Source organism: Mesocricetus auratus, unplaced genomic scaffold (assembly GCF_017639785.1).
Source record: "Mesocricetus auratus isolate SY011 unplaced genomic scaffold, BCM_Maur_2.0 Super-Scaffold_100022, whole genome shotgun sequence".
Lineage (NCBI taxonomy): Eukaryota > Metazoa > Chordata > Mammalia > Rodentia > Cricetidae > Mesocricetus > Mesocricetus auratus.
The window spans coordinates 14,743,108-14,764,840 of record NW_024429203.1 but is presented as its reverse complement, the minus strand read 5'-3'; the positions used below and the strand labels follow the sequence as shown (position 1 = coordinate 14,764,840).

Here is a 21,733-nt window from a genome sequence, read left to right as displayed (position 1 = left end):
GCCTTCCAGAAGTGTGATGGTTTGCATGAGAGTGGCCCCCACAGACTTTTATAATCTAATACTTGGTCTCCAATTGGTGGAAGATTAGGAGGTGTGGCCTTGTTGGAGGAGGTGTGTCACTGGGATTGGGCTTTGAGGTTTTAAAAGATTCTCATCTTTCCCAGTGTCTCTTTCTTTCTGCCTCATGGGTCTCAAGATGTGAGCTCTCAGCTATTGCTCCAGCACCATGCCATGCCCCCTTCTGCAATGGTCAGGAATTTTAACCTTTTGAAACTATAAGCCCCAAATAAACTCCTCTTTAAGTTTCCTTGGTTATGATATCTTATCACAGACTAGTTTTATATGTACTTGACACAAGCTGAAGTTATTTTGGAAGAGGGAACTTCAATTGAGAAAATACCCACACCAGATTGACCTGTGGGTAAGCCTATGGTACATTTTCTTGATCAATGATTGATATGGAAGGACCTAGACCTTGATGGATGGTGTCATCCCCTGGGCTGGTGATCCTGGATGCTATAAGAAAGCAGTCTAAACAACCCATGGAAAGCAAGTCAGTAAGCAGCACTTTTCCATGGTCTCTGCGTCAGCTCCTGTTTCCAGGGACTTGCCCTGTTTAAGTTCCTACCCTGACTTCCCTCAGTGATGGATTTACCTGGAAATGTAAGATAAAACAAACCCTTTCCTCTCCAAGTTGCTTTTGGTCATGGTATCTCATCACAGCGATAGAAACCCTAAGACAAGTCAGCTCCACCTGTTAAAGAATCACTCCCTCAGTGCCATCACACTGGGAACAAACCTTCAACATACAGACCTGTGGGCTCACTAAAATCATAACCCAGTCAGAGCAGATGAAAACAAAACAAAACAAAACATGGGGCTGGAGAAATGTGTCAGCGGATAAGAGCACTGGCTACACTTCCAGAGGTCCTGAGTTCAATTCCCACAACCATATGATGATGGTTCACAACCATGCACAATGGCATCTGGTGCCCTCTTCTGACCTGCAGGCATACATGCACTGTATACATAATAAATAAATCTTTTAAAAAGGAAATAATAAATCTTAAGAAAAAGAAAAAAAAACCACTTTATTCCTTCTTTTCCACATTCTGAATGGCAGAAGAAAGCATATGTATTCCTTTGTTCTCACATAGGCCTCAGATTTTATTTTCATATTTTTGGTTGTGAGCCTAGCCTTTAACGGCTGAGCCATCTCTCCAGCCTCAGATTTTATTTTAAAATTCTTTTCTTGCCAGGCGTTGGTGGCACACACCTTTAATCCCGGCACTTGGGAGTCAGAGGCAGGTGGATCTCTGTGAGTTTGAGGCCAGCCTGCTCTACAGAGTGAGTTCCAGGACAGCCCCCAAGCAATACAGAGAAACCCTGTCTCGAAAAACCAAAAAAAAATTTTCTTTTCTTGTTTGTTTTTGGGACAGTGTCTCACTGTGTAGCAATGGCTGACCTGGTATTTGTTGTGTAGACTAGGCTTCAAACTTGCAGCGATTTTCCTGTCTCTGCCTGAGCACTGAGGCATGTGCACATATAGCACCCCATAAATAAATGTAATAAAAACTTATATAAAAATAAATATAAAAGGAGTCTTAAGGATTCCCTTAATACAACCATGGTACAATTAAAGAACTCAAATCAGAAAACAAAAGTCAAAAAAGTTTGAGCTCAAATCAGAAAGTAAAAGTTAAAATATTTTGAACTCAAGTCAGAAAGCAAAAGTTAAAAAAATTTAAACTCAAATCAGAAAGTAAAAGTTAAAAAATTTTGAACTCAAATCAGAAAGCAAAAGTTAAAATACTTTGAACTCAAGTCAGAAAGCAAAAGTTAAAAAAGTTTAAGCTCAAATCAGAAAGCAAGTTAAAAAAGTTTGAGCTCAAATCAGAAAACAAAAGTTAAAATACTTTGAATTCAAATCAGAAAGCAAAAGTTAAAATACTTTGAATTCAAACCAGAAAGCAAAAGTTAAAAAAGTTTGAATGCTCATCCAAAGTATTTCAACTTCCTTGTAAGACTTTATAAAAACTTGCCACCATTGTTTTTAATATGTGGTGGTGTGTGGAGGCGTGTGAGCGTGCCCCGCACACATGTGGAGGTAAGAGGGGCTGCTTCTCTTCGTCCACCTTTCTGTGGGGTCTAGCTATTGAACTCAGGCTCTCTGGGGTGGGGCCTTTACCTGCTGAGTCCTCTAGCTAGCCCTTCCCAGAAAGATGAAAAAGCAAGCAAGCGAGCATTGCATGCTGTTTTCTAGGTCTCTCTTGGTCCCTTGGAGGTATAAACTGTGTGTCGAATGGAAGCATTCAGAGAGTATATAAAACAAGTCTCCATTTAAACAGGGATCAAACTAAAGCAAAGTTAAAGTTATTTAGAAACATGTTTTTGTTTTTTGTTTTTGTTTTTTTTTTTTTTAGTTTTTTAGAGACAGGGTTTCTCTATATTGTTTTGGAGGCCGTCCTGGAACTTGCTCTGTAGACCAGGCTGGCCTCGAACTCACAGAGATCCACCTGCCTCTACTTCCTGTGTGGTGGGATCAAAGGCGTGCGCCACCAACACCCAGCAAAACATGTCTATTATTAATATTGTGTATGTGCGCACAGGTGCCTGTGAATTCATGACTACTCATATCACATCTCAGCACATGTATGGATATCAGAACAACTTTTCCAAGTCAGCGTTCCCCTACCAATGGGATCTGCGTTGGAACTCAGGTCACCAGGCTTGTGTGGCAAGAAGCACTTTTACCTGCTGAACCACCTGGCCAATCCAAAGCTGAAGTTCATAAACCACCATGAATGCCTTTCCTCGGTAAGATTTTTTCCCCTTAGCTCCGGGAAATAACTTATAAAAATTGTGGGGTTTGTTTTTTGTTTGTTTTTTGGTGTTTTTGTTGTCTGAGACAGGGTCACTCTATGTATTCCAGGCTGGCCATCAATTCATGATTCTCCTGCCTCTGCCTCCCATGTGCTGGAATTATGGGCACATAACACCGTACCCAAAGGCTTGACTTGTTGAATTATTTATAAACCCAGCTTGACTTCTGTTCCCTGTGTTGTTTTATGCAGTGTGCTCCTTCAGTTTTCTGTCTAGTAGAGACACAAAGAGGCTCTGAGGCCCCAAGTGGCCAACCAATGGGTTAAGGCCCTTGGGAATATGGCCGATAATGTGGGCTATACCCCCTTACTGGATAGCACAGATCTCTCTTCTTTTTGGGTTGAGTCTGCATAAATAAAATTTCAAAAGAGATAGCTTGTTGGTTTTGACTGGAAATTAATGAAAAAAATTTAAAGAGATGAGTTGGTAGCACTAATCTTTATCTGTAAGTTTTGAATTTATAGTGTTTTATCCCATGTACAGAACCATTTTTCTCCTTATAGCTTTGTACCCATTGAGAGATAATGTTTTATTATTATTTTTGCATATCAGCACATATGCAATAAATGAATGAATGAATACCCCAAACACAAGCTATTTTAGTGCATGCCTGAACTCATGTTGGGTTCTGAAGCCAGCCTGTCTCAAATAACCAAAACACAAATAAAACAAAATCCCAACATTTATTATTGTTCCAGATTTACAATTGTCTCTGAAATAATGTAAGAAACAGCAGGTTTTTCTGAGTATGTAATTCCATATTAGGAGAAGCAAACTGCTAAATTCACTAGAGGGCACTGTCACACCTTGTCACTGTCAAAAACAGGACAGGTTTCTCTGTAGTTTTGAGGACTGTCCTGAAACTCACTCTTTAGACCAGGCTGGTCTCAAACTCACAGAGATTCACCTGTCTCTGCCTCCCGAGTGCTGGAATTAAAGGCGTGCGCCTCCAATGCTCAGCCCAAACCAACTCTTAAATAGTGCCTTTACTTATGACTTCTACTCTAGGCAGTAACACCTAGGATTGTGATGAATAAAGACTGTTGCTTTCTGCCAGGCCCAGGGGTGTCAAGACAGGAATTCACACAGGCACTACCGGTGGGGTTCGATGAGCACTTGACCTGGTTTCTCTCTCCAGAAGTTAGAAGCCTACTCAGGACTGGGGTGTGTTTCTGTGGCAGAGGACATGCTTACCTGTTCAAGGTTCAATCCCCATTGGACACATGTGTGCACACACATCTAACACAAAAGCCCTCATCAAGGGTTCCAGCAAAGCAGATTTAGAAAGAGGAGTCTGTATAACTAATCACTATACTTGGATTCATGCACACTATCATTCCAAGTTTAATTTAAAAAATAACAAACTTATTTTACAATATGTGGATGTGGTATGATGACACACACCTTTGATCCCAGCACTGGGGAGGCAGAGGCAGGCGGATCTGTGAATTTAAAGGCAGCCTGGTCTACATAACAAATTCCAGGCTAGACCAGAATAACTGGTGAGACCTGCCTCAAAAAAAAAAAAAAAAAAAAAAGGGAGAAAGGAAAGAAAATGATATCTATTAGTAAAGTGCTAACTCATTGTTTTTGACATATGTACCTACAATTTGGACTCGATTCTGAAGTTAGTTTCTTTCCTCATTTGGCTACATATATCCAAACTACTGTTTCAAGAAACAGGGTCTCACTGTGTAGCTCTGGCTGGACCTCAGCAATCCACCCGTCTCTGCCTATGGAGTGCTGGTACTGAACACAGGTATCATCATGCTGGGCCATTTTTTTCTCATTTTCCTGAGTTGGAAAAATGTTCAGATATTTTCATAAAAAAAAGTCCTTGAACTGAGTAGGGTTTGCTAATGTCATTGGCCACGTGGGACATTTCTTCCTGGTCTTGCATGTAATTGGTAACCTCGGATTGTATATTCTTGAAGGCAAGGAAGCCCGTGGACAAGCGGCAACTGCAAATGATTATACCAGATTCCGGTCCCCTGATAAGTTCCTCTATTCTAAAACAGTCATATCCAATTCATGTTCCTGCGGAATGCTATCCAAAACTCAACCTATTATTAAAACTTGGTATACTTTGTCACTAACTAAAATGCAGATTGAAAATTACATCGTTAATATGAAAAACTGAAAAGAGTTTTGCCACATCCATGACGTTGGTCTGAAACATTACAAAAATAACATTTGGCAGACTATCAGTTCTTGACAATATTTAGAGCTGCCAAATTAAAGGGAAGGAAAAATGGGCTAGCTACACAAGACACCTACAAAACCCACAAACTAGAAGTTTTATTACCACTCCTCCAGCTGCAATAAAAGAAACATACAAATCACATCCCAGGGTAGCAGGGCAGAATCACAGGCAAACTAAATTTAGAGAAAGAAGCCTCCAGGGTAGAAGGAAGTGATGGAAAGACACGATCCATCCTGTTAGCTTACTTTTTCTTTTCAGCAAAAAAGGCCAAGTGTAGCCGCGCGGTGTGGTGGCGCATGACTTTTACCCCAGCACTTAGGAGGCAGAAGCAAGCCATCTCTGTGAGTTCAAGGCCAGCCTGAACTACAGAGCGAGCTCCACGACAGGCTATAAAGAGAAACCCTGTCTCGAAAAACAAAACAAAAGGCCAAGTCTACATATAAAGGAAAAGAAAAAACTGATGTAAAATTAGGAAACTGGGAGAAAAATGGGAAATGGTTTACATACCCACTGTTAAAAAAAATAACAAATAAAATGGCTTGTGGGTTTATTTTAAAAACATTCCTTCCACGCCCACTCGGGAGTAGGGATGGTAATGTAAACCATTATTATTTAACACTGTGGGTCCATAACACAGAGCTCAAAGGCGTTTTTACTGTGTTTACCCCTCTACAAAGGCCGTCAGAAGACCCTCCACCCAGACAGGTGCAAAACCTGCAGAAGCCCCCCGAGACGCGAGGCACGCCGGGAAATGGAGTAGCGGTCTCGCCTGCCCAGAGCATGCCGGGAGTTGAAGTCCAGGCCCCCACGGGCTGTGAGGAAGCGCAAAGGGGCGTGGGCAGCGGCTCGGACGTGCAGGCGCGTACCGCTCTTCCCCGGGCAGCATGGCGGATACAGCGCCTCAACTCAAGAGAAAGCGCGAACCCGAGGCAGAGGAGGCAGAAGCCGCCAGCACAGACGAGAAGGAAGCAGGCGTCGGCAATGGTGCCTCTGCCCCTGTCCGCTTACCGTTCTCCGGCTTTAGAGTACAAAAAGTACTGAGGGAGTCTGCGCGGGACAAGATCATTTTCCTGCATGGGAAGGTACCATTAGGCACGGGGCGGGGGGAAGGGGGAGGGAACCAATCTTCGCGTCACAGCGCAGTGTTGTTGTTGTTTTTTTTTTTTCACTAGCAATCACGTTATTCGGGGAAGGTGGAGTTTCCACCACTGCGATGCATGGGGCGACAGTTGACCTGTGGAATTAAAGGAATGCGCACATCTAGGTCTAAACTCCCCAGTTTCTCCTTCCCTACACACGTCTGCCAGTTTTAAACCACGCGTTAAATTCCCCAGGCCATTCATCATCCTTCATTTTTACGTGTAAAGGCGCCAGGAACTCAGCAAATGCTTGCTCTGGCCCCTGTCCCTGGAAAGTGTGGTCCCTGCTTCACGTGGCTTCAGCCTACGTTGTTAACCTGTTCCACACGCCGTGCGCTCCCATGTATGACAGGGACCAGGCGTGTGCTTGGGATGCGGAGATGACAGTTCCGGGACTGCGAAGCACGTCTGTGGAGGCAGATTTGCTGCTGCCTCTAACGCCGTGCGCTTAGCTGTCTAGCAGCAGAGTGGGAGACCACCCCAAACCACTGAGGAGGCACAGTCGAGGCACATGTCAAGGTTTCTCTAGACTGAGCTGCCTGAAACTTTTCCACTGGTGCCTTCATTGTGTTGAGAAAGTTTAACACAACAGGCATATACAATAGGTATACAAATCAAACATTTACTGATAATGACTCACTCATAAGGAAATTAATTTTTTTGTTTTTGTTTTTTCGAGACAGGGTTTTTCTGTTTAGCCCTGGCTGTTTCACTCAATAGATAAGGCCGCCCTCAAACTCAGGATTAAAGGCATGCGCCTTCACTGCCTGGAAATAAATTTTTAAACAATTTTTTTGGTGTATACGTAATTTTTATTAAAGATGTAAACAAAATTGCCTGCTAATGAGATGGATGTACTTGCTTATAAAGAATGAGATCTTGGCCAAATATTGCAGGATATAGAGCATATTATTTTGCATGTGTGTGTTTGTGTGTTTGAATGTGTGTTCATGTAGAGGTCAGAGGTCTACCTCAGGTATTGTTTCTGTCTTGTTTTTTACTTGCTTGTATTGCCTTTTAGTATAAGATTTCTCACCGATGAATAACTCACTAATTAGCCTAGGCTGGCTAGCCAGCAGGGGTCCACTTACCTTTGCCTTCTGGTTCTGCCAGTCTTTTTTTTTTTTTTTTTTTTTTTTTTTACATGCGTTCTGGGAATGGAACTCGGTTCTCAGTACTTGCATGGAATGCATTTTATTAACCACTATTTCCGAGCCCCAAGTGCTGGGAAATCAGAGGCTTTGGACGCTTCTTGTGGCATGCAGGCTTTTCTAGTGGCGATGTCCGTGGGCCCACTGATGATATCTCTGCCTGCAGGTGAATGAGGACTCCGGGGATACACATGGAGAAGATGCTGTTGTGATCCTGGAGAAGACACCATTTCACGTAGAACACGCGACCCAGCTCCTAACGGGGAACCCTGAGCTCAAGTTGCAATTCTCCAATGATATCTATAGCACCTATAACCTGTTTCCTCCAAGGCATCTGAATGGTGAACAAATGGGGAGGATGGGTTGTCGGGAAACTAAGGGCTGTGGTGAATAGAATCTCTTTTAACCTTGGAGGTTCCAATACGGTAGTTGTAAATGAAAGAGGGAGGGCTTTCCCCTCTAGAGAGCCTGGCAGTCTCTGAAAACAGTCTTGGCTATTGGAGCTGGATGTGTGTGTGTGTGTGTGTGTGTGTGTGTGTGTGTGTGTGTGCCACTGGTGTCTAATGTATGAGGACAGGCATGCTGTGAGATATCCCATGGTGCACAGCAAGAGCTGCCGTGACTGTTAAGGTTGATAAATACTTCCTGATACAGTATATTTGGGGGAGTAAGTGATTTATTGGATGGAATAATAAGTTCATCTTTCTTTTTCTTTTTTTCCTGAGACAGGGTTTCTCTGTATAGCTCTGGCTGTTCTGGAACTCACTCTGTAGACCAGGTTGATCTCGAACTCACAGAGATCCGCCTGCCTCTGCCTCCCAAGTGCTGCGATTAAAGGCGTGTGCCACCATGGCCTGGCAATAAATTCCATCTATTAATGAACATAAATGATAATTTCCCACACTTTCAAAACCCTTATTATTATGCTAACTCAGGATGTATAAATATATTATTATCAAACCATAATTGTTAATATATTACATATTATTTATATATAAAATTAAATGTATTATTAAATATAAGACATTTAATCCACAGAACAACACTATTGTGAGAGGAATTTATAAGTGAGGAAAAAACTAAGTAACCAATTCAAAATCACACAGCAGTAGGTGTCGGGAAAACGAAGTCTTTCAGTAGACTGAAATCTCACCACACTCTTACACCATGTGCTGTTGCAATGTGCTGGATGCTGCACAGGTCGTCACTTCCTGAAGAACCCCACTTCCTGGTAGAAGAGATATAGCAGGGTGAACTTGAGTAGGGCAGAAGCATGGGTAACAGAAATTTGGTTTTGATTAAAAACATTCTTGCCCACAGAGCAGAGTGTTGGGTCACCTGGAACTGGAGTTACAGAGACTTAAGAGTCTCCAATATGGGTGCTAGGAATTGAACCCAAGTCTTCTAGAAGAGCAGCCAGTGCTTAAACAGAGCCACGTCTCCAGCCCTGAAAACATTTTTTAATTCACTTGAAAGACAAATGTTCTGTGCCCCTATAAAGACATGATGTGTCAAGATTTTGTAGGCACCACGTGAGGGAAAAGGGTTGACCTTAATGGTTCCCAACCAGGGAATGGTGTTTGACCACATCCTCCTGTATCCTTATTTCCCCCTTGGCATTTAAGAATAATCTGGCTTCCCAGATATCCTGTCCCAGTGTCTTTTTTTTATAGTATTTCCACAGCTCTATAAATGAGGGCTATTGTTTTTCTTTGCAAAATATATGTGATCCCTTGATGTGAGACAAGCAAACCTTTCAGAGCAGACAGCACAAGATCCTGCTCTTCACCGAAAGACAGCCAGATTATTCTCTGGTTTCAGCTGATGGAAATGGGCAGCTATATTTATTTTCTTAAGCATTGACCTTTAAGTAAATGTATTCCTTGACACCGCAGCAGAAGCATGACAGAAGGCACCGTACCCAGGCGTGACTTACAGAAGCCACCAGGCTGTAGACTCTTTCTCCTCGGCCAGTCCTTCCACTGCCCTTCCTAGCCAGAGTTCCCTAGGTTCTGTTGCTGGGGTCGACCTGCCGCATCCACAGAGCCTCCTTTGCTCTTGCTTGGTTTTCCTTCCCATTGTACTTCTGTGACACGTAAGTGGTGGCGGTCACTGCCCTCTGTTTTCCTTCCAAGATGAATGTTGATAGTGGCAGTTGGCGAGGGCTCCTCCCCACTCAGCCCCACGTGTCTCCATAACCCTTTCTTCGTGATCACCCCTACCCGGGAGCCTTGGATGGGAGCTCTCTGCTTTCCCTGCCCTTTGTCAAACACATGTGCTGTGTTTTGTGACTTGCCTTCCCTACCTACCCCTGGCCTAGAAATTTGGCAGTCACAACAGTTGACTTCAGGGCCTGATGTGTGTCTCTCCCTTGTTCGACTGTCTATCCTGTCCCTGGGTGGCTTCATAAATAGTGAGTTGTAGACTCTTCTTGTAGAGAACCAACGTGAATGTTCTAGGCTTTGAGGCAGGGGTGGTGTCAGACTCCTCCTCATCTCATCTCTTCTTCCACGTCTCTAAAAATTAATGTATCACTTCCATCTTGTTGTGTGTTCACTCAGGTCGTGGGTCAAACAGAACCCGCAGGCCATAGTTCCTCAGACCATTTTCCAGGGTTTCGCCTTTCAGAATGTGGTCTGTGGAACAGTATGCTAAGCACTCCCTAGAAGTTTTTCCTACACAGAAACCCAGACCCTACTGCAGGCTACAGAATTGGAGCCTGTGTGCCAGCTAGATTTTCTACAAGTCTCATGTACATTATAATTAGAAAGATATTGGTTTTTAAAAGACGTTCTTTGCTGGGGATACCTGCCATTATTTCTCAGCCATTGGCCATTTCAAGAATTCCTAGCTGGTATTGAAATAACCATCTACTTGTGGTTTGCATTTGAAATTCTCATAGGTACTGCATAGAATACAGTATGTGATTTATCCAGAGGCAGCACCTATTTAATAGTAGCTACTACTACTATTTTGGTGTACTGGGCCCAGCGCTAAGTACCTTTGCTTCAGAGTCGAGTAAGATACCTTCTCTGCCTTAGGCATGTTTAGAGTAGTGGCAAGAGGACCACGAGTTACTGTGAAGAGATAGACAAATGCTGTACTCTTTTCTACGTGGATGGGACTAAAGGTAAGAATTCAGCTTTGGGCATAGGCCTGTAGTCCTAGCTACTGGAAAGCTGAGGCACAGGCTCAAAAGTTTAAGGACTATGTGGGCCATAGAGCAAGTTCAGAACTAGCCTGGGCAACTCAGTGAGACCCCATCTTAAAATAAAAATGAAAGAATACTTAAGTTATAGCCTATCAATAGAGCGCTTGCACAAGTGTGGGCCCTAGATTTAATCCCCTTTGCCACAAAAAGAAAGAAAAGAAATTAGGTCATGGGCAGTTGAGAAACTCTTCTATGAGGGTCTTTGGCAACTTGTCTATCCCCCAGTGCTTGACAACAGTGAGCAATGGCAGCAGGCATGTGCAGCCTCTGGGTTAGAATCTCGTGACTAATCCTTGTTCAGGCCTCAGGTATCAGGACTCTTAGCTCTCCAAGTGTTAGAGAGCTTGTGTAACTCAGAATTCCATAGCATTTGATACTAGCCAACCTTACATCTTTTGGCCTAGGGTGTCTGAGAATGTTGGTTTTTAATGAGTTGGCAGTTTTCTGGAACTCTTCCAGCAATCAGAGTCTGTAGTTTTTTCTTCTCTGAACCTTTATAATCTTTTTAAAAAAAAAAGATTTATTTTTATGTGTGTGGGTGTTTGCTTGTGTGTGTCTGTGCGGTCAATGCCCTTGGAGGCCAGAAGAGGGCATCAGATCCTTTGGAACTGCAATTACAGATGATTATAGGGATCAAGTGGGAGCTGGGGACAAACCCCAGTTCTCTGGAAGAATACCGAGTCATCTCTCCAGGCCCACTCTCTCTACTTCTGGTTTCTCTCTTGTTCAAATCTGAGTGTCCAGTCTCTTCTCTCGTGTATTCTTCTCTTGCTCTGTCCACTCTCAAACTATCCAGCTGCTGCTTTTGCTGTCAGGCAGACTACTGCCTGCCTGACTGCTTAGCAGCCTGTGGGCTGGTCTGCCATTGCCATTCTGTTCACTCTGGTTGCTGCCACTCTGCTATGTCTGTTGCTTCTCTCTCTGTGTTGCAGCTCAGCTGCACTAACAGAAGTGGGCAAGAAAAGACCGCTTATGGAAAGACATTTATTGGGTCTAATTGGGCAGAAGAGTGTCTCTTAGCCTATCTGCTTATATAGCCAAAGAGGGGATGGCGCCTTAATTATGCAAATGAAGGTTTGTGTTTTCCATGAATCATGGCATTGTCCCTTTTGTACCAGTCACAGCAGTCCTTCTGTCAGCCCATCAGGAAAAATGCTCCTTCTCTAGCCTGAATAGACCTGGTTATAGGGTATCGCAGCCCACTGAGGGTTGTGGTGGTAAAAAGCCTGATGCAAACTATCTGAAGTGGTTGGGCCTGGGACTTTACCTTCAAGAACTGGTGATTGCCTCTCAGTTTACTTAAGTGAACGAAACTGCTACTCAAAGCCAGAGAGGGGATGGAAAAAAAATCCCAGCACACCTCAAATGCAAATGAAGGTTTGTGTTTGTGCCACTTACAAGTATTCCTTTTGCTAGGTCACTAAGATAAATGCTCCGTCTCTGGCCTATGCGTAAATGGTTGCAGAGTTCAGCTAAGCTTGTGATAGCAAAGTCTGTTGTAAACGACTTGAAATGGCTAAAGCTAGCTGAGTGAGACTGCCCATCAGGAACCTTAGCTTCCTAAGGGTTTTTCTTCACTTCGTCTATGAAGCTTTTAAAATGGACAGTGCTGGCTGGCTGCTTGACTGGTAGCCTTTGTGCTTAAGGCAGCCAGGGCAGCAGGAGTCCCCCAACTCACAGTTTTGGAATCAGGCTGTCCCATTACCCACTGGCTTGGCTTATTTACAGAAAAATGAACATCAGAAGTAATGTTTACTATAAAGACTTACCAAGTTATTACTAGCACTGACATTGGTTTTAACAAATTTCAGCAGTCCAAGGAGAATTAACTGATCTAGCAATAGATTCCTTTTTTGTGGGACAGGCATCTCATAGCCACAAGGTGGCAGTGTTATCAAAGTATTCTGACCACTCTCAAACTCCTGGTATCCTAGTCAGGGACCACCTAGAACCTTGTATGGCCCTTGCCTCCCTGTTCTTGGTTTCAGAATTACATCTCACTGTTGTCTACTACCCCATGTACCTTAAAGTGAAGTCCTGCAACCTCATTCCTCTGTGCCCAGTACACAGTTGTATCTTTGAAGTCTCACTGCTTCTCCAGCCTTCTCTTCCCATGATATCACTTGCCTATGAGAGCCCACCTCTTATTTTCCAAGCTGGTTGCTGTCCTGGACTCAGCATAAATCATGTGTTTGATGTCTTTTGGTATTTCTTCACTGACAGTAATGTTTTCCTCTTGTTCAAATTTGAGTGTCCAGTCTCTTCTCTTGTGTATTCCTTCCAGAGTCTCAGCTGACCGACCACAAGAGGCAGCCTTTGAAAAAGCTCTCATGGTTTTCTTACAACAGGGACACCATGGAGGGAGCATGGGCTTAGGAACTAGGTTTACTTAGGTTCCATCCCAGTCCTAACACTCTCCTAACGGTACAGGGTAAGGAGTAAGTGTTGGGTCAGGCAGATTAGGTTTAGAGGCCTGGCTCTGACTTTGGCCAGTGAAAAGGCCTGGGGCATTTTTGTTCACTTCACAATCGTGAGGTTATGCTCTGTCCAGTTGGTCTAGCGGGTTAGTCCGAACATGTGCCAGTTCTCTTTGGGGTGTTGGAGGGGAAGACAGCAAACAAGTGAACAGTGTCTCAGTAGCCATGGGCCGAAGGCTGCCCAGACTGGGGGTCCGGGGGACTCTGCAAGTAGAGGTCATACACAAGCAGAGACCTGATGGTTGAGAAGGAACCGGTTCAGGAAAGATAAGAGGAGGGTGTTCTAGGTTCTGAGCACTGCATGTGGTCTGGAGAAGAAAGAGGAACAGAAAGGTGAGAACAGTGGCCGAGACATGGGGCAGAGAGGAAGTTGGTTTAGCTGTTTTCTTTGTTATACTGGGCTAGTAATGGAATACATCTTGATGGGACAGTTCTGAAATAGATAAGGAAGTATTTTGCAACAGTTTTAGTCTCTGTCCTCAGTGAGAGGAACATTTTATATTATGATTCTGTACATACAAATAAATGCACATGAATATAAGCAGACCAGAAGTTTCATAAAACAGAAGGCTGAAGATGGAGCATTTATTCTAGTGACCTAGCAAGACTTTATGGTGTAATCCTCAGTCTTATTTTCTACTTATGTGCAGTCTTATTTGTTTCCTTTTTGAAATGCTGGGTTAACCTTCTGAAGTGATGTCATGGGTTGTAACCCACTGAGAAGTAAGGTGTACAAAGCTCTCAACACTACTGCAGCATATGGTACAGATTTAAGAGTGTCACTATTATGTTACTTCTTACTCTTTCAACTTTCTCTTATCTGACCCTTGAGAGATAACAGAGGAAATGTGGCTGACCCTGGCCATGGTAGGTGTCAAACATAGAGAGCCTGTGGACCAGCCTGTTGGCATCCCATATGGTTGGTCTTCCTGTGCCATCCTGGTAGGGCGAAGCCTGTGTTGGCTACTCCTGCTGTTAATGGAGTCTTTCTCTAAGGTCCCTCTCACCCAGGGAAGAAGGGGGAGACAGTAGGCTTGAGGTGTGGCTCAGAAATACAGACTGCCTTTAAAAAGGCCAATTGTTTACCTGTTATAAAGCAGGGCGTGGAATCTCAGGTTTACTAGAGGAGACAGGAGTCTTTGTGAGAAGTCAGGACAGGGAGCAGAGGGATAGGATCCTGGGAATCATGCTGTTGTTTGCATAGAACACTCAGCACTGTAGCCACAGGCCAGCCAGGTTTTTCTGCATCTGTCTCTTTGCACAGGCAAAACTCAAACTCTGGGGGGGAGGATTTGCTCGGGAACAGCATTTTATTTTATTTTATTTTATTTTTTGAGACAGGGTATCCCTGTGTAACAGCCCTGTCTGTCCTGGAACTTGCTCTGTAGACCAGGCTGGCCTTGAACTCACAGGGATCTCCCTGCTTTCTATATCCCGAGTGCTGGGATTAACGGTATATGTCTCCATGCCAGTCAGGGAAGAGTGTTTTAAAAGATTAGCTATTTTGGGAAGAGTTTCCCTGACTGAGCTGTTCATGATTTACACACACACACACACACACACACACACACACACACACACACACATACATACACACACACACACAGATCTAAATAGTATGCTACTTAGGCATGCATGCATTTGTAATAATGCTTTGAGGACAACAAAGAAATGATCAACCCTGAAATCAAAATGGTGGGGCAGGGCCAGGAAGTTTAGGTAACCATTTTGTTCTGAATTATGGGTATTCTTTTTATTTTAGTATCTATATGGCAAACCTACCCCCCCCCTCCCGTTGCTGGGGTTAAAGTTGGAGGCCAGACGGACTAAGAAAAAGAAATTAAACCACCACCACCAGAAACAAAACTGCTGAAGTTCTGGTGGCTTCCTCCAAATGTTGACTCTAAATATTCAGTTATTCAATTATTTTATTTATTTATTTATTTATTTATTTATTTATTTGGTGTTTTCCCGAGACAATGTTTTTCTGTGTAACCCTGGCTGTCCCGGAACTCACTCTTAGACCAGGCTGGTCTCTGCCTCCCAAGTGCTTGTAATAAAGGCATGCACCATCACTGCCTAGCAATTATTCAATTCTTTCTTGATTCATTAAGAAAGTAAAGTATTACATGCATTTAATCCCAGCACTTGGCAGAGGCAGGTGGATCTCTGAGTTTGAGGTCAGCCAGGACTACAGAGTAAGTTCCAGGACAGCCAGGGCTGTTCAGAGAAACCCTGTCCAATAAAGGAAGGGAGGGAAGGAGGGAGAGAGGAAGTGTGGGAGAGAGGGAAGGAGGGAGGGAAGAAAGTATATGTTTTTATTTAAATTAGAAACATGCTTGCTTCACATGTCAATTCCAGTTCCCTCTCCCACCCCTCCTCCCTTGTCCCTCCACCAGCCCCCCTAGCCCCCCACCCAATTCCCACACCATTCCCCATGGAGGGTGAGGACCTCCATGGGGGTATCTCTGGAGTTTGTCATTTCATCCAGGGCAGGACCTAAGCCCTTCCCCATGTGTCCAGGCTGAGAGAGCATCCCTCCATGTGGAGTGGACTCCCAAAGTTCATTTGTATGCCATGGCCCCAGAGATTGCTGAGGCCTCCTCACTGACACTACATTCATGGAGTCTGGATCAGTCCCCTGTTGGCCTCTCAGCCATCAGTTTGTGGTTCAAGAGCTCCGCCTTGTCCGGTTAGCTGTCTTTGTGGGTTTCACCAGCACGGTCTTGACCACTTTGCTCATCGCTCCTCCATCTCTGTCACTAGGTTCAGTGTTTAGCTGCCTCTGCTTCCATCAGGCACTGGATGAAGGTTCTAGGATGGCATATGAGGTAGTCATCAATCTTATCATCAGTGAGGGGCTATTCAGGTGTTCTCTCAGCTATTGCTTAGTTTGCCAGTTGGAGTTATCCTTGTAGATCTCTGGAAATCTCACTAGTGTCAGCTCTCTCCTCAAACCTATAATGACTCAGTCTATTATGATATCTCTCTTTTTTATGCAAATCAGATAAAAATATGTCTGTTCTGTCTTCTACTGTCTCTTAGCTTCCCTCACTGTCTTTTTAACTTTTATTTTTCTCTACTTCACATTGTTAATATGTTCTGATACATGGTCTTTTGTTGTTTTTGTAGCACAAGGGATTGAACCTGGGGCCTTGAGCATGCTAGCCAAGTGCTCTACCACTAAGCTATATCCCTGGCTCTGTTAGGTGATCTTTCATGCTTTGTTTGTCTCAATGTTGGTTCTAAGTTGAAAACCACTGACCAGTGCTTGTTTTATTTTTGGCATATTAATATTGGCTGCATGTCTAAGCAGAGTGCTTGTATTATAGTTTCTTTCCCACCTGCATAGTGAACATCACCATGCCGTGCAGAGTATTGTGATATCCAGGTTCAGTGATTGTCATTTCCTAGGTCCCAGCAGTTCCTCTGAATCCTACTGCTTCTTAGTCTGAGTAGTATTTGAACCACTGGTTTTTATCAGCTTTTTCGTTTTTCATGGTGCTTCTGGTTGCCTCTCTTCACTGTGTTTGAAAGAACTCTTTGCCTCTCCTCCATGTTCTTGATTCACACATTTGGTAGTAGTTTGGTAATTCATTATGTGGCATCTCCTTTCCATTTGCAGAGAGCTCTTCCTTGCTTCTCCAGTTTGTCAGCTGATGCGGGCATGCTGTGTAACTCTCAACAGAAACTTCTTTTCACAGCTCCCTAGATAAGATGGTGTCTTCTAAATTCTGTGTCTTTTTCTTTCTCGCCTTCCTTTCTTGATTGCTTTTCTGATTAGCTGAAGCGGTTATTAAATAATTCCTCAGAAAGGACATGTGGGAGGGAAATTCTGAAACCTTTGTCTTGTTGTTGCTTTTGGTTGATTTAGTCTAACTGAATTTATTTTCCCTCTAAACACTAAAAGCATTGATCTGTTGACTTCAAGCCATCTGTGTCACTATTAAGATATCTGATACCAGGGCTGGGGAAATGGCTCAGATGTTCAAGGCTAGGCTTATAACCAAGAAGACAACAAAACCTATTCCAGCCCGGTTCTCCTTGATTTGAAGGTACCCTGCGGTGGGTTGTTTTCATTTTGTTCCTTCGTTTGGTTATATACAATATATTGTATTAATCTTTGATTCTGAAGGGTTTTTGTTTTTGTCTTTGTTTATGTTGAACTTTCTAACTACTGCTCTGAGTAACGTTAGGTCATTCAGTTTGAAGTGTTCGGGCATTCTTCTACACATTTTTTTCTCTCTACTTCTTTGATGATTTCTTTTCACCCATTTCTCTTTGCTTGATAGCCCTTTGGTAGTTTGAATAAAATGGCCCCCATAGGCCCATAGGGAGTGGCACTGTCAAGGGCATGACCTTGTTAGAGTGGGTGTGGCTTTGTTGGAGGAACTGTGTGGAGATGGGCTTTGAGGTCTCAGAGGCTCAAGCCAGGTTTAGTGGCTCACGGTCTTTTCTACTGCCTGTGAATCAAGATGTCGAATTCAGTTTCTTCAGCACCATGTCTGCCTGCCACCATGCTTCCCATCAAGCTGATAATGGACTCAACCCTGAACTGTAATCCAGCCCCAATTAAATGTTTCCTTTTATAAGAGTTGAGGTGGGGAGACTGGAGAGATGGCTTAGAGGTTAAGAGTACTGGCTGCTCTTCCAGAGGTCCTGAGTTCAATTCTCAGCACCCACATAGTGGCTCACAACCATCCATAATGAGATCTGGTGCCCTCTTCTAGCCTCCAGGAGGAACGATGTATACATAATAAATAAATCTTAAAAAAAAAAGAGTTGCCGGCGTTGGTGGTGCACACCTTTAATCCCAGCACTTGGGAGGCAGAGGCAGGCGGATCTCTGTGAGTTGGAGACCAGCCTGGTCTACAGAGTGAGTTCCAGGACAGTCTCTAAAACAATACAGAGAAATCCTGTCTTGAAAAACCAAAAAAAAAAAAAAAAAAAAAAAGAGTTGCCACGGTCATGTTGTCTTATTAGCACACACACCTCCCACCATGTTAGGCTCAAAGTCAGGTTCTTGTGTGAGCTATTAATGAATAGACTTCCAAGATTGAGCCGAGGTTTTCTCAGTTTCTTTCCCCACGTCTTTTCCTACTATAGTTTGATACATTGTCTCCACTTTGTCTTCCAGGTGTTCTAGTGTAGGTATTGATTGGGCAGTGATACTTTGAATTCTCTTTCCTCTGGTTCTCCAGTTTCATTCTCATAGCATCTTGCTGTTGCTTTGTGAAAGCTAAATTGTGTTGGGTTTCTCTGACACACTAATTAGAGTTGTTGTTTTTAAATTATCTCCTGACCCTGAAACCATTTCATTCCTCTGGGATCTGGTTCCCTTGTTTATCTTGGTCATTCTTTTTCAGGCTTCTGTTTTCCCTCAGTGTCTGGTGATACACAGTAGTTCATTCATACTTAAAAAAATGAAACATAGTTCATTCATACTTAAAAAAATGAAACATCGGTGGATATTCCTGAGAGCTGATGTTTCTGTTGCTAGCACAGTAGTTGATCTCTTGTCACAGTGGGCCTGTGCCCTGGATTGGAGATACTGTGGTACTGTATGGTTGGAGAAGGGCCTTATTGGCTGCCAGACTGGGTTTGACTGGTGCAATCTGATACTGTTAGCTCCAAACTTGAGGTATTTGCTAGTTGGCTCTTTACAAAAGTTTGTCAACTTCTGCTCTAGTGCATTGGTTGAATATTTTGGAGGCCAGCCCACCTGTTTTTATCTGACGCTGGCTGCCTCCCCTGGGGTATGACAACGATGGAGCCAATTAGTGCAGTTGTTCTGCAGACGGTCCTCAAGTTGATCTCAATTCCAGTTCATTTCCCTTCCTGTCCTCAGTAGTTGTTTCTCAGAACCCAGATTCCCACCTGGGCAGGTCTGATGATCACCTCCATGTTGCCCTCTGACTGCCCATGGGGCACCTTCCTTCCATGTTGTCTTGTACATTCGTATTCTGACTTCAAGAAATGAAGTGGTCCCATTCCTCCTACCTCCCACCCTTGGTGTTGTCTTCATTGTGGCTTTATCTATTTTACTGCCATTGTGGTGGACCTTTATTATTATTATTATTATTATTAATTAGTAGTAGTAGTAGTTTTGTTTTTCGAGAAAGGGTTTCTCTGTATTGCTTTGGAGCCTGTCCCAGAACTCTCTGATCAGGCTGGCCTTGAACTCACAGAGATCGTCTGCCTCTGCCTCCCAAGTGCTGGAATTAAAGGCGTGAGCCACCAATGCCCAGCCCTTTTTTATTTTTAAAGACTATATAGCCTTGGCTGTTCTCAGACTCACAGAGATCTGCCTTCCTCTGCCTCTCGAGTCCTGGGATTAAAGTTGTGTACCACCACTGCCTGGCTGTGGTGGGCTTTTTTAATGACCAAAGAGTCACCATTAAATAGGAGTTAAGTATCTCTCACACGTCTGCAGTTGATGCCTGAGGACCCTGTAGATATCTGTAACGTAGAGCGCAAGCAAGTTACCTCCTTGACAGCACACCAGAGAGAACCAAGACAGATGGAGACTCCAGCATCTCCCTAACTCTCATGCACAGATTCGCAGGTGCTCCTGTGCAGTGGGTAGAGATGACCGTTAGACATGACCAGATCCGTGGACATCCACCTTTGTAAAAAATACATCCCTGTGAGCTAGCATTTCCCTCCTTATGTCTGACTTAGATACATGCTCATATGTATGCATAATGGGGTAGAAAATTGCTGCATCATTTGTGATAAAACAAAACAAGAAGAAAAATAACTACCTTATGACCCAATGAGGTCAGTAAAGCATTGTGTATGTATATTATGTAATTCTACCATATTACAGAGAAGAGAAAGACCCTGGAAATCTCAGGTGATCATTTGTAGTTAGAACTGAATATGTGTATGCGCATATTAATGTAAACTCATAAAAGGTAAGGCCGAGATAATGAACATCAAATCAATATTGGTATTGAAAAGGACTGGGGCAGGTTGGTGTGACAAAAGCCTTTGATCCCAGCACTTGGAAAATGAGTAGGTCTCTGAGTCTGAGACAAGCTTGGTTTACATAGTGATTGGAGGCCAGCTTAGTGAGACCCCACCTGATAGATAGATAGATAGATAGATAGATAGATAGATAGATAGATAGGGAAAGAAAAGAAAAAGAGTGGGGCTTACTTGGGAGTTCTTTGAGAATAGTCATGATGCTTGAACACATAGATAATTTTTATCGTGCTAACTCAGTGAGACAAAGGAGCAAAAAAAAAAAAAAAAAAAAAAAGAGCCGGGCGTTGGTGGCGCACACCTTTAATCCCAGCACTCGGGAGGCAGAGGCAGGCGGATCTCTGTGAGTTCGAGGCCAGCCTGGTCTACAAAGTGAGTTCCAGGACAGCCTCCAAAGCCACAGAGAAACCCTGTCTCGAAAAAAACCAAAAAAAAAAAAGAAAGAAAGAAAGAAAAGAAAGAAAGAAAGAAAAAGCCTGTCTGAGGTTTCTGTTGCCTCCTAGTTTTGCATAGCCCCAAACAGCTCCAGCTGTGATAATGACCCACACCTACCTTTAGGTCAGTAGTTCTCAACCTTCCTAATACTGCTGCCCTTTAATACAGTTCTTCATGTTGTGGTGACTGCAACCATAAAATTATTTCATTGCTGCTTCAGAACTGTAATACTATTATGAATTACAGTGTAAATACCTGGTAGGGGTTGCAACACACAGATTGAGAACCATTGCTCTAGGGTCTATATCAGTGACATGCTAAATTAAGTGAGGTGGTTGCAGAGTGGGCAGCCCTGGAGAATCCTTGGGCTGGAGTGTTCCTAGGAGGTTCCTGCCCTGGGGACAGGTGTGGGCAGCCTCTCCCAGCTGGGCTGTGTTTAATGATGTGGAGAGCTGGAGGTAGACAGGGTAACAATGTTGCTCTATTAATGACTGGAAATGAGTTCTGCAGGGGTGGTGTCTCTACCTAAAAATGACAGGTTTCTCTTCTGCTCTTCCCTGGTGTGTTCAGAGTGGCTAACCTGAGTGTGCCAGGGCCCTCTGGCTTTAATGGGGCAGTGAAAGATGGTAAGCAGAATGATTCCCTGATACCCATCTCAAATTCTTGACCCACATTCTGTGCCCCTTCGGACTTGACTCATACCCCTTCCACTGGCCTCCAACAGCAGAGGCATCTCTCTTCAGCAGTGTCTTTAAGCGCGAGGAGCCATTGCATTCAGAGCACATTAGAAATGAATAGATCTAGGGTCCGGAGAAGTAGCCACCACAGCAAGAACTGTGTTCTCTTTGTTTGCCTCCCTCACGTGGTACAAGGTCCCGAGACTGTGGTCATCATAAGGCATGAGTCAGCAGGAAAGTTGGCTTACCCAGTCCAGTGGGTGAAAGCTGATGACCCACAGCGAGTGCCACCGCACGGCTTTGCACCACTCGTGATGGCTGCTGGTTCCGTTTCCATTCCTCACTTGTACAGCTTGGTCGGTAACAACCTAGAATTCCCAGCTCCTCTCTTGGGGATTTACCCTGTGCTTGGCCTCCTTTCCCACATAGTGTCCAGGAGTGCTGGGTTGAGAACTGGTACCCATATCCCTCTGAGTGAACCGAGCAAATACTTTGAAAAGGAAAGTCGAGAGAAGGGCAGTGCCTTGGAGTGTTTGGCTCTTGTGGTCTGGTGTACTCAGTACTGAAAAT

General features: G+C 43.8%; 1 protein-coding gene across 1 annotated transcript in view; it reads left to right on the top strand.

Moving 5' to 3' along the window:
- The first annotated feature begins 5,889 nt into the window (after nucleotides 1-5,889).
- The window catches only part of Dcps (decapping enzyme, scavenger), a 43,396-nt gene continuing 27,552 nt past the window's right edge, over nucleotides 5,890-21,733 (top strand). Inside the window, exons 1-2 of the mRNA XM_005085835.4 lie at nucleotides 5,890-6,168; nucleotides 7,543-7,717. Of these exons, the coding sequence (XP_005085892.2) occupies nucleotides 5,971-6,168; nucleotides 7,543-7,717 (373 nt within the window). The 5' untranslated portion in view covers nucleotides 5,890-5,970. The remainder of the gene's footprint in view (nucleotides 6,169-7,542; nucleotides 7,718-21,733) is intronic.